The sequence below is a fragment of the Athalia rosae genome, chromosome 1 (genome assembly GCF_917208135.1).
Source record: "Athalia rosae chromosome 1, iyAthRosa1.1, whole genome shotgun sequence".
NCBI lineage: Eukaryota > Metazoa > Arthropoda > Insecta > Hymenoptera > Athaliidae > Athalia > Athalia rosae.
In genome coordinates this window covers 13,692,981-13,705,272 of record NC_064026.1, presented here as the reverse complement: position 1 = coordinate 13,705,272, position 12,292 = coordinate 13,692,981, and the positions used below count along the sequence as shown (strand labels likewise).

Genomic DNA, 12,292 nt, shown 5'->3' with positions numbered 1-12,292 from the left:
GATCTTCTCTTCCAATGGAAACGCATCGCGCGATATTCTCGTAATTGATTGACATCAAATAATTTATATATGAAAATTAAATAAGCTCGATTGTTGTAATAGGTTTGTCGAGCGTACGCGGTCTTGTGAAATGGGGTGAGTTAAAGAGATATCGTACGGTGAAACCGTATCAATAATTACGTAAGTCAAACGTGACGTAAAAAGTAATGATAATAACGAGAATGGTGAGCGTAAAGGAAAAATTCATTATCGGCGCGTTAATATTCTAACTTCGAAAAATTCCTCGTCTCTGATGTATGTATTATACAATTATGAATGTGCGAAGCGCAGCAATTGAGCGGCACTGCGTCATTGCAGAAAATTACGAAATTATACGGAATCTCCTTGCGATTACTCGACCGGTGATTTCGTTCGCAACTACGGTGATACTGCAGTCGCGGTTATAATGACGACTATCTTTCGTCGCGAGAATTTGAAATTGAAATAATAGGAATAGAAGAAAGCACAAACCACGCGTACACTGGAGCATTTATTTGCACTCAGGTACGTTTGCGCGTGAAAAGACTTTTGACCAATACGGCTGGGTTCTTATTTCGTGGTGTCCCTTAACGGCTATGCGAATGAGATTTCTCATAGAGCACTGTTTCGCACGAAAACCCTACTTCGATGGACCGACCAGCGACGAATCTTGTTCGTGCAGAGCGCGAATATGTCGAGTGCAGTGTACGCGGCTGAACGGGTATGGAACGCGCGCTGAGCTATAGCGAGCCAAGTGAAAACTTAGAAGTATGTATGTACGTGGAGATCTAGGTAAGCCTCCATTATATCTATAGGCTTAGAGGGAAAATAATGGAGATCCGAAAAAGTGCAGATAGACATGGAACTACGTGGACTCCGAGGGAAGCGACGTCGTAAATTGGAAAATAACTTTATGAAACACGTTGCACTTGATATCGGTGTGCTTTATAGACGTCGGATTTAATGATGGATCGCAGCTGGCATTATTGCGAACTTATTGTTAGTTGCGTCGATAAACGGACTAAGTTCTTTATAGCGGGCTGATTATAGGTGTATATGTATAATTATGAAAAAAAAAAAAAAGAGCCCGAGTACGAGTATCGCAGAAATGAGTCGAATCCGTGTCATTTAATCGCACGAGCTTGAAATTATCAGTTTGATCTGGTCCCTTCGATTCGTAAAGAACATTATCGGCGACGTTTGCGGTATTCTGATTGCGGCTACCAGTGTCACATTTGATAAAAATTTTCTTATCATTAGTTTCTCGACGTATGAGTCATATCTAGTTCGTAAAAATCGAAGAATGAAATTCTCAACCCACGCAGTCGGCGGCTCACGTTATGAAATTTACCATGCTCAATCGATTATCATGTTATTCATTCGTCGTTGCGTCTTATGTATCGTATAACTATACATGTACGTAGCCGTAGATCTCTGCACGGGGATAAGCTTGCATGAAGAAGAAAAAAAAAAAAAAAAAGGAATAGAAAAAGAGCGGCGTGACTGTCGTCGATGTGTCGCTATATGAGCTATTATTAAACTAAAGTCGACCTTCGGGTTTACGTAACAATATCGAACGAACATGTCATTTGCCTCAGGTTAATGTAATGAGATAATCTGGAGGAAACTTGAGTCGTCTGTGAGAAAAACTGAATAAAAAGTCCTGTTTACCGATTGAAGTTTTCCTTTAGATTATCTACAACGTATTCAAATACGGTGTGTGGTCGGCGTGAATCTGATTGTCAGTAAAAACTGGGAAACCGACCATGGCAGAGAAGAAACAGAAATACTCGGGGCCCGAGTAATTATTACATCACGCGACGAAAATGTCCCGGGCTGTGCCGGACCCGATGCGGCCCGCCACCTAGACCCAAAATTTCGTCAGAGCGCCCGATTTCTCGTCGCGTCGGGCCCATAGAAGTCTATGTGGTCGGATCTCGAGCCGTTGGCACGGCTGATGGTATAACAAAACGGATTTTTCGTCGTACCAGCAGACGATCAGTTCGTCGGAATCGATGGAGTCGGATAATTTGAGTGACTCAAGTTCCCTTTCGAGATTCACAGTCGGAAAGCATTCGGCGGTAGTCAATATTGCTCCGTCTTATCCACGTGTTTCGAACAACTATCGGCGGCACCTATCTTGCCGGCTTAACGGCGGGACGATCGATGATCCCGAGCTATGGAAAGGCCTGGCCATTTTTTTCTGAGCGGGAATAATGAACTCAGAAACAAAAAGGACATAATTGACGAGACTCGAAATGTTGCGAAGACTCCGTTTTCAGGAGGAAAAGAAGTTCAGTTTGTCACAGATGCGGTTATTTGTATCTCTCGAAAAAAAAACATCAACCCTAATTGCGATGAACTTTTTATGGGAGGAAATATTTTTCCTTACTCACGTGAAATAGAATGTCGTAGGATTTGGAATTCGTGGGTAAATAGACTTGTAGAAGAGTGATTCAGACAAGGGATTGTTAGAAAATAGTTGTTTATTGATCCCCTGGCTACACAGGTAATTTTCACCATTACATTACTTTGTAACAGTTCTCAATTCAACAGTTAAGGATTCGTTACGAATTCTCTTTACGAGGGTAAATTGCACCTTAGTTAGTCTTAGAAAGCAATTAATGAATTTCGAATGTCTTCTACAACCATGGGAATGTCATTGGTGTGCTCAACAATATTATAACAATTCAATCCGTGCAAACATTTTGATATCCAGAATACTAATAACAAGTAAAAATTTCATCCTCGCTTGTGTGAAATTTTTCTTTTTTTTTTTTTCTTTTATCTTTTATAAGGTACAATACGCAGGTATGGTTACTAATAAAATATGGGTACATGTATGTTATGGTTTAATTAGAGAGATTCTATATTCCCTATTTAGTATAACTTTCTTCAAACTTTGTATAAGATCAAAATATGAATAATAATTTTGTTATATGATAAACATGACCAAAATTCGGCTGCATTTTCTTCCAACTCTTGAATTTTCCCCCTCTACTTCTGTACGTGTAAGCATAATGCAGAAACCAAAAAAAACCCCGAAATCTGTAGACAAAAATTCATCAGTATCATATGAATATTTCACCCCAGGTATAATGTATCGGAAGATAAAAAATTACAATAGTTTTTTTTTTACCAGACCAAACGTCTCACCTCATCATTCACATAAGTATTTATATTCAACTAGCGTGTCTTAGGTTATTTCGTGTTTCGTAAAATATTTTTACTCGTATGTTAATTATGTATTTATATGAACGTAAAACCAAACGTAAGATCAATAATTTCCGAATTTTTGCAAATTTTCACGACGTTTATAGTATGAAATCATTGTAACCATCCATTATTTCTTTTCTCCATTATCGACGAGAAAAATACACATTTCTGTTGTTTCGATCAAATATACAAGTGTTACGATCCAATGATGATTGACACAATGGAAAAAAAAAAGCTTAGAAACGATCGCATGCTCGTTAAATGATCGTCAAAAACCAATAATCTGTTACATTTTGATTACAACGTACCACCGCCGACAATGACTCGCAAAGTCCTATGCCTATAAGAGTTAGAATCGTGTCAGCCGTGTCCGACCTGACTTGGATTCCGTCTACTTAGGGTCGATTGGGATTTCAGAGGATTCAGGAGTGATCAAAAGATATCGATATACATGGTAACTGCAATCAGTGCATAATTACATCATACAAGTGGAACTTGGCGACGCGTTTATAATCTGATAATAAATACTATACAATTTGCATACAAAAGATTGACTTATATATAAGAATTTCATTACCTCGGATATTAAAACTTGGTTTATTCATGTTATTGTTAATGTTAATATTAAGATTATTATTATGACTATTATTTTTTTTCTCGTTTCTCTATTGTTTTACCTACGATGTTCTCGTACGTTTATCAAATACTGAATGACTAACAATAAAACACTAAAATACTAAACGACTAAAATTACTTGAGTAGATGGCTACAGGAACAATTAAAGGAAGTGATCGCTCTGCATTAAAATTCTCAAATCCGCGCTTATCGAGTTTCTAAAAACAAGATTGGTTAGTAACAAAGACGATGAATGTAGTAACTGTATGGTGATTATATAATTCAACTGATAGGTGAATCAACGACTAAACGGATAAATAAGTATTATACGAGTGAACAAATGAGCGTTTGAATAAAGTGTGACACGTGTAGCATCAATCATAAATATTATACAGGACTAAAAAGATCTCATGAATCACGCTGTCAGGGATCCTTCGCTCAGGATTATTCTTATTCTCAAAAATTTAATTTATTTAAAATTACGAAACTACTCAGGCACGCTTGCAGTAGTTAAACAACCCGCGAATAAAATTATTAACAACGTAACGAACTTAGCCATTATTAAAATCGATAAATATACACCTAATTATCTTTCTTCATTCATTTTTACAATCCAGTTGTAGTTAATATTAATTTTGTAAACAAGCCTAAAATCAGCAGTAAATATTGAATGCTTTTTTCAAATTTATTATATACATAATATGTCTCTGTATATAAGTATATATATGTATATATCGGTTGTTCATTTTTTCTGTGCAATATTATACATTTACATATATATATATGTATATTTATACCAATGAATGTATGTATGTGTATATAATAATAACTTCTATTACGTTACTTTTTACGCGATAATTAAAACTACTTAACAATATATACAAACGCAGTATTTCTTGTATCAACACTTATGTACAGGTTGTCATTTCGTGAGTATTTTGAGATTCAAAATATATGTACGCTTTTGCGTTTTGTGATACGTGGATCGAAGCTCCCGCATTATTCTTCGGGCGACGTTGTTAATTTTTTCATTAGAAATTTCAATCGGTTCGAAAAATATTAAATGCAATCATCGTGGGATTTATCGAAAAACAGGAATTGGCGGGGTGGAATTGATAATAATCGGGAAATTTCGGACGAGATGCAAAGTAAAGTCGGGCGAAATTCTGGGAACTATAATACGTGTATCATATCGAAAAAGCGTACAATTTTTCGAAATGTAATTATATCTCGATGTAAGTTTATGTAAGAGTTCGTCTTGCACCGTATCATGCCATATTATGTGTTACATATTTGCCGTCCATTGGTATTATAATGCGCGGATTTATAATATGAAACACCCTGTATATCACTGTAGTAGTAATTTCCTAAACTTAAACATTATCTTCATCGATTCGCACTCTCTATAATCTAAATCGGTATTTAATTCATAGTAATTAGTAGGTAATCTTTGGTCAATTGATATAACAACTATAGATGGCAATAACCACTGGATAATGTGTAAAGGCCTTGCCTTAATTTATAGTTAAGACTAGTATTATATATGTAACGGTAATGATCCGGGTGAAGAATAATAATTATGGAAAGACGGGGCAAAGCGGGGTACTCGAGGAAACCATGAGAAAAAAAAATGTTGAATCCAGTATGATGTTTGAAATCCTTTTCGATCATTTGCAAAAGAATTCCTACAAAATTTTTGTGGTACCCTATTTTGCCCCGCCTTCCCTTATGTCTATTAATCGCGTATATATTTCAATAGTTGAAATAAAAACTACTCTACTGACGAAGTCCGTGAATAATTCATCGATTTAATAATGAGTTTACTTTTGTTCAACGTATTCTGAATCACAATTATGTATTGTTGGTATTATTATATTTTTCATTATTATTACTATTATTATTATTATTATTATTATTATTACTAAGATTACTATTATTATTACAAATATCATTAATTATTTTCTGTCTGCAAAGAAGTTAAGACTGCGATAATGTTTCGATTATATTATGTATTCAAATATGATCGCTGACTCAAATCTAAAATAATTGAGGCAGCAAGAGTAGTTACATCTACAACGTAACGGAAAATCCGTATATAAATCGTTGAAACTCTTATTTCAATATTAATCGTATATTTATACATATGTACGTAGTTATACATATAATATTAATATATTGTAGTCGTAAAACTTTAATACCATAGCATTCCCGCGTAAAAACAGCGGCCACCACTTGAATCTTCGTATTTATCCTAAGCTACGCGTAATTTTTTATAAATTTAACATTACATTTATCTATGTAGATGTATATATATACTTATAGTACATAATATATGTCTGTTGAGGGATTTATTTTTATTTACTCGTTTACTCGTGTTGTTTAATTTATTTAATTTTTTTTTTTATTTTGTTTCATTTGGTTAGGGTTTAGTAAAAGGTAATCGATGATGTTCATATCCATTTCAGGCATATTAATTTTCTATCATGGTTATTTTATTTTTTTGGTACCATATTAGTGTGTGTATATAATAGATATATTAGGGTGGTCCTTATTTTGAATATATTTGAATTTTTTTTTTACGACAGTCCTAAATCTGTTCAAAATATATAGAAAAAAAAATGCCTGCCAAATTTCAGCCCTCAATTCCAATATTAACCCGTGCACCACGGTGGTCAAACTTTTAAATGTAAATAACATGTGAAAATGTCATCTCGTTCTTTGCAATTTTGTGAGTCGTTAATATATATACATAAAATTTTAGACTACATGGTTTCTTATAGAAAATTCGACGTTCTACAAAAAAGATTTCGTATGATTTTTCGCTAACTTTATCGGTTCAATAGATATTCAAAGTTAAAGTTGAATGAATGGACTTCATCAATTTGCCACTGCACGTATTGCGAAGAATTTAATTAGAACCTTTTGGTTATCGTATTTTCAAAATAATCTATTTATTATATATTTGATATTTTGCATTCATCTGGAAACTGTTCTCTGTGATTATTAACTAATTGTAATACGTAATGAAGTTGCTTTCTATCCTTAGTGTATCGCCCACAAAAATCTTGCACTAATTTAACTTCTCTCTCAGCACAGTCAGTCACAATTGATAAAGCCCATTCTTTCTTTTAATATCTATCGAATCAATAAAGTTAGCGTAAAATCATACAGGACCTTTTTTGTAGAACGTTAAATTTCCTATAAGAAACCATATAGTCCAAAATTTTAAGTATATATGGTAACAACTTACAAGATTGCAAAAAACAAGATGACATTTTCACATGTTATTTACATCAAAAACTTTGACTACCGTGGTGCACGGGTTAATATTGGAATTGAGGGCTGCAATTTGGCAGGCATTTTTTTTTTCATACATTTTGAACCGATTTAAAACTGTCGTAAAAAAAAATTTAAATATACCCAAAATAAGGACCACCCTAATATATATATATTATATATATAATGTAATGTATATATGTCTTATGCAGGTATGTATTATGTACTCATGTTGGTATGTACGTATGTACTTTTTTTTTTCTTTTAGCAGTAGTTCAGTAAGTAGAAATGACAAGGCTACAAAGAGAATAGTTGAGTCTATTTATGGTCTGTAATTCGAGTGATGTAAGGTAGAACTTTTTTAAATATTCAATCCTCAGTTGTTATTCTGATTTTTCTCAACTTCCTGTTTCTCTGATTTCAGAGAAAAAAAGGAAGTTATTGTAACCACCCCACAATGATGTATGCATGTATGTATGTATGTATGCATGTATTTATGTATGTGATCAATTTTTTGTCCGTCGATATCTTGAGAACGAGTGGTCGGATTTGGACGAAGTTGGTCTCAATCAACACGTCTTTTTCGAACTCAGAACTGATTAGATTTTGGCTTCGATCGGTTCGGTAGTTTTCGAAATATTCTAAAACATAATATAACACTAAAAAAAAGATTGAAAATAGTTATAACTCGAAGACTGCAGACGAACGGATTCCGATGAAATGAGAATATTTTCATTATTTTAAGCTCAAATTAGCGTGGAAACGGGAAGTTGAAGGGCTGGCACATGTATAGCCCAAAACCACTGGTTTCTCTTTTTTTTTTTTTGTACCGTGAGTTCTGGTCGAAGGTCCTCATAGCTGCAGATTCAGTTAGTCGGAGTGACAACATTTTCAGCCCCTTCAAAAAGTCCCATTACCAGAGCTTGTTTTACAAAAGTACAATTTTGACGTGTGAAACCGATATGTAATTTTGCAGGACATGCGACTCCCGAAATGATTTTACCCAATCGGATCGCGATTATCCTATATAGATTCATCGAATTTTGGTCGCCAGCCTTCGCGATTTTTCATTAAGATTTGCCAACGGATTGTGGAAATTTTCTGTTCGTAACAACACCGAGTTCTAAGTGGCAAAACAATGCTCTCGATTACGAACCTTTGTAATCGGACTGAGAATGCCCGGGTACCTTGAACCGAAACTGGAGTTTCTCAGGACCCCAACTCACTGATTCTCCTATGAGAGCCTTTGCGCGGAAATACGGTACGTACACAAATCTCAATCATTACTGGCATAGTTAGACACTACGCGATATGATTTAGGTTGGCGCGAAATATTCCTAGTGAAATTTGCGTACGATGGATGCGGGTCGAGTGGCGCCAGATCCCCACCTCTGCCGTTGCGCTGCCGTAAATTCCCCTGGGGATATTTTACGCCAACTTAAATCATATCGCGTAGTGTCTAACTATGCCAGTAATGATTGGGGTTTGTGTACATCCGTAACCAATAAGTTGTTATTCATTGGCGGTCATTCACCACAGGCGTCACTGTTAGCTACAGAGCCCATTCTCAAGAGTGACGTGGACGCTATATCCATATATGTTCAATATATCTATGCATATACCAATACTTTATCCATTACCAGGTACATAATTTACATACTATTGTACATCGATATGCATCTTATGAATCAGCTAAACCGCGCCACTCTGATACCAAGACCCTGTAGTCAGCGGTATGGTCAGTTGGTACAAATCGCCCTCAATTCAATTCCACTTTGTTAAATTCGCATGCTAATGTCTGAGGATTTGCCACATCTTATAGTTTTTATTATATGCATGTATTTAGCTCCATTTGTTTAATCTTTTCTTTTTTATACGATGTTAAGGCTACAACTTCATTAATCGTCTGATGTCTCCCATAAACGTGCACTCTGATTTCACACAGCTATAAGCTTACTCTGCCTTTTTTTTTTTTGTTATTTAGCTTTTTTTTATAAATATTATCAACGAATATTCAGTTTTGTTTTGTTTTGTTTTGTTTTTTTTTTTTTTTTTTTTGACAATGAGCGTTCAATGTTGACCGACGACTAGATACATGTTATTACATTAGGAGGTTTTCTTTATTTTTTTTTTCGTTTGCGTCAAGGGCTGATTCCCGAGCCTATTTAGTCATGTTTTTTAATTTTTCTAATGACTTTCTCCATTTTCTTTAACACGTGCTCTCTCGTTTGGTTTTTGTTTGCACTTTTTTCAATCTCAAGTTATAGATAGACATTGACACAGTTGATCCGGTGACGAATCTCGCGCGTCAAAATCTGACGTTATATTTTATTATACTTATATACGATTAGTGCACTTCCTCGAAATCTATATAAAAATAGTGTGCAGTTGTCGTATTCATGTGTGCGCGAAAAGACTTGACAGAGAATAGAGGGTTTTTGACAAACAATAGCGTTGGTCTTCTTGGTCCCGTTCCGAGGCATCCATTTTTCATGATGTAACCACGAAACTGCGTATTCAAAAATTACGGACAGGACGAGGGGTATTTCTTCCGAAATATATGCCACGTGCATATTTTCATGAAAACCTGCTTACCGAGGATTATTCAACGAACAGCGACTATTATCAACCGGGGATACGTTCGACAACCTCAAGTTTCACACGGCGACATCGTCGTGTTTGTATTTCTCCCTTACTTCCTCCGGTTGGAAATTGTAGCACCCTTGATCACTGCGAACGTATATCGTGTGCTGTATAATAAGACGCTGCATGCACTTTGGAATTGGGGTTTTCCATGACCATTCGTGTCGCGTGAAAATATTTCAATTCGTTGCTTTTGAAACGGTCTAGTATAATTATTACTACGGACTTTCGGCAAGGGTAATTTACTAGTAGCTACATAAATACTCGTTTAATCACAGGATTATCTCGGCGTAGAAAATGCGTCGTTGATCGTCGTATGGAGATATTGAAACTTCGTTTTTCAAACTAATCTGCATCGCCTGACTGACAATGAAATCTTTTTTCCCTGCCTTCAACCTCAATTTCAAAGTGCATAAGCGTCTCATCTTTCAACGAAGTATGATTTGAGCCTCATGCCTTTTCGACGGTATTAAAGTAATCAAATATCAAATGAATCGGTATACGTATATAACAATGAGCCTGCAGTCCGTCCGCGATTTTTTAATTTTTTTAATTATTTTTTCAGATAATGTCTTTTTTTTTTTTTTTTTGTTAAATATTTACTTAAAATTTTTTTATTTACTTATTTTTATTTTTTATTTTTTCGAGATGTAGAGTAGAGAACGGGTAGGAGAGAGATGGGTGTCGAGTTTCGAATGACGTTAATATATTAACATTAAGTAAAAGTTTTGAGGCACGGTTGTCGGGCAGAAGGCAATCCGCAGCAGGTGGAAGAATCCCTGCATTTCGCGTTAACCCTGCCGTATCTCACGAGTTTTAATCCTATACCGCGACCCTGGCAACGCAGGATTAACCGTCCATCGCAAAGAGTAGCAGGTTCGAGGGTGATTCCCCACCCTGTGTTCGCGACCCCGTATCTCCGGCGACCTTGAACCTTGACCCTTTGTTTTGGAATTTTTTGTTTTACTCATTTTTTTTCTGCTCCTTCTTCTTTTCATTACACAAGATTCGAATCTTTCGCTTACAGCGATGTTCACGCACTGATTAAATATAGTGTTCTTCGGGTATACGTCTATGCATAGTATTCGTACCCTTGATATCAACGCTGATTGCGGCAGGTGCGAAGCATAATCCACGGCGACGCTCGTTCGTAGCTGATAGTGTGGGGAGATCCGAAAAAAAAAAAAAAAAGATTTCATTTTTGTTTCTTCTATTATACGTTACATGTGGATTGCGAACGTGCGGCATGGAGTGTATTATACACGTTACACACCTACGCATAACGATCAAGATAATAACAATATTATCGAAAGTATTCGCTATTTTGTTTAGGCTTTTTTCTTATTTTGTTCGTCCAGGGCAGCAGCGGTATCAGATTTTATCACCCCGTGTCTTTCCAACGATCAACTCGTTAACTATATATATATATAGACCCGCATGCTGAATCGCTCCACTACTTTCGGGCAGAGAATCGCGAATAGCATCGGGCCAAAAGGGCCCGTTCGTTTAATAGGAATGCTGCGGTTGCAGGGACAAGGCTCAGCTGGGTGCCGACGGCCCCGGATCTTGGTTGTTGTTCACCCCGATACCGCTCGAGGATTGGGAGGATGCCGGCACCGAAGGCTGGTGGGTTATCGTGCCGTGGTGTCTACCAGTTTCCGGTACAAGATGGGGCGTGCGACTCGATATCGGCGGAAGAACCGGACTCGCTGGCCAGGGATGGAGAGACGCGGTACTGGGCGCCGACGGTACGCTCCTCGAGTGAGGCAAGAGTGGCGAGGTTACCAAATTCCCTAACGGATGATGGGCCGCCCCTGTACTTCCTGGAATACCGATACCGAGACCTCCGCCACCGGATGTCACGATCGCCGCGGTGTCCGGGTGCAAAAAGTTACGCCTCTGCTCCAGTCTTTCCGCGTGCTGAGCCAGGCTCCGAGTTAAAGCTTCCGGTAACATCTCCACTTGTTCTTGGAGAGCCGTAAGTTTGTCCTCGAGGCTGACCAAACGCTCTTCAAAAGCATCCTGCCGTGTACTCATGTCCGAAACAATCTCGTAGACGGTATTCTGCGTCTGCGCATACGAACGAATTCGCGTCAATAACTTTTAGTATATAGAGAACGGAGAACGGAGAGTGGAGAGCAGAACGTATATATATATACATACATACATAAGGGAAGTTTGGGTAACGGCTAGCGCACAAGGTCACATAAGGGAAGGAAGGATTAAATCCCGTGTAGATTCATGGGACTGGATGGGTTAAAATATTGGCCGCTCTCTCTCTCTCTCTCTCTCTCTCTGCTTTCTTTTATGCCGATTGTTTCTACTTTGTTTGTCTCACGCTTTCCTCATTATTTATTGTTATTCTTTCTCTCCGCACCGATACGGAAGTTCGGACTAACGTAATCGATGCTAGATCGATAACGAATGGTATGGATTCGTTTCACGTGTCAGCAATGCGACACATGCTTCTGCTTTTCGTTATATTCACAGCGGGCCAAATTCGTTTTCGATCACCGTAGAAAAT

General features: G+C 37.0%; 1 protein-coding gene across 8 annotated transcripts in view; it reads right to left on the bottom strand.

The window, feature by feature from the left end:
* Positions 1–2,486: 2,486 nt before the first annotated feature.
* The window catches only part of LOC105687209 (small conductance calcium-activated potassium channel protein), a 148,241-nt gene continuing 138,435 nt past the window's right edge, over positions 2,487–12,292 (bottom strand). For all 8 annotated transcript variants that reach the window (XM_048660163.1, XM_048660162.1, XM_048660165.1 and 5 more), the window contains one exon: positions 2,487–11,838. In XM_048660163.1, the coding sequence (XP_048516120.1) occupies positions 11,308–11,838 (531 nt within the window). In that variant the 3' untranslated portion in view covers positions 2,487–11,307. The remainder of the gene's footprint in view (positions 11,839–12,292) is intronic.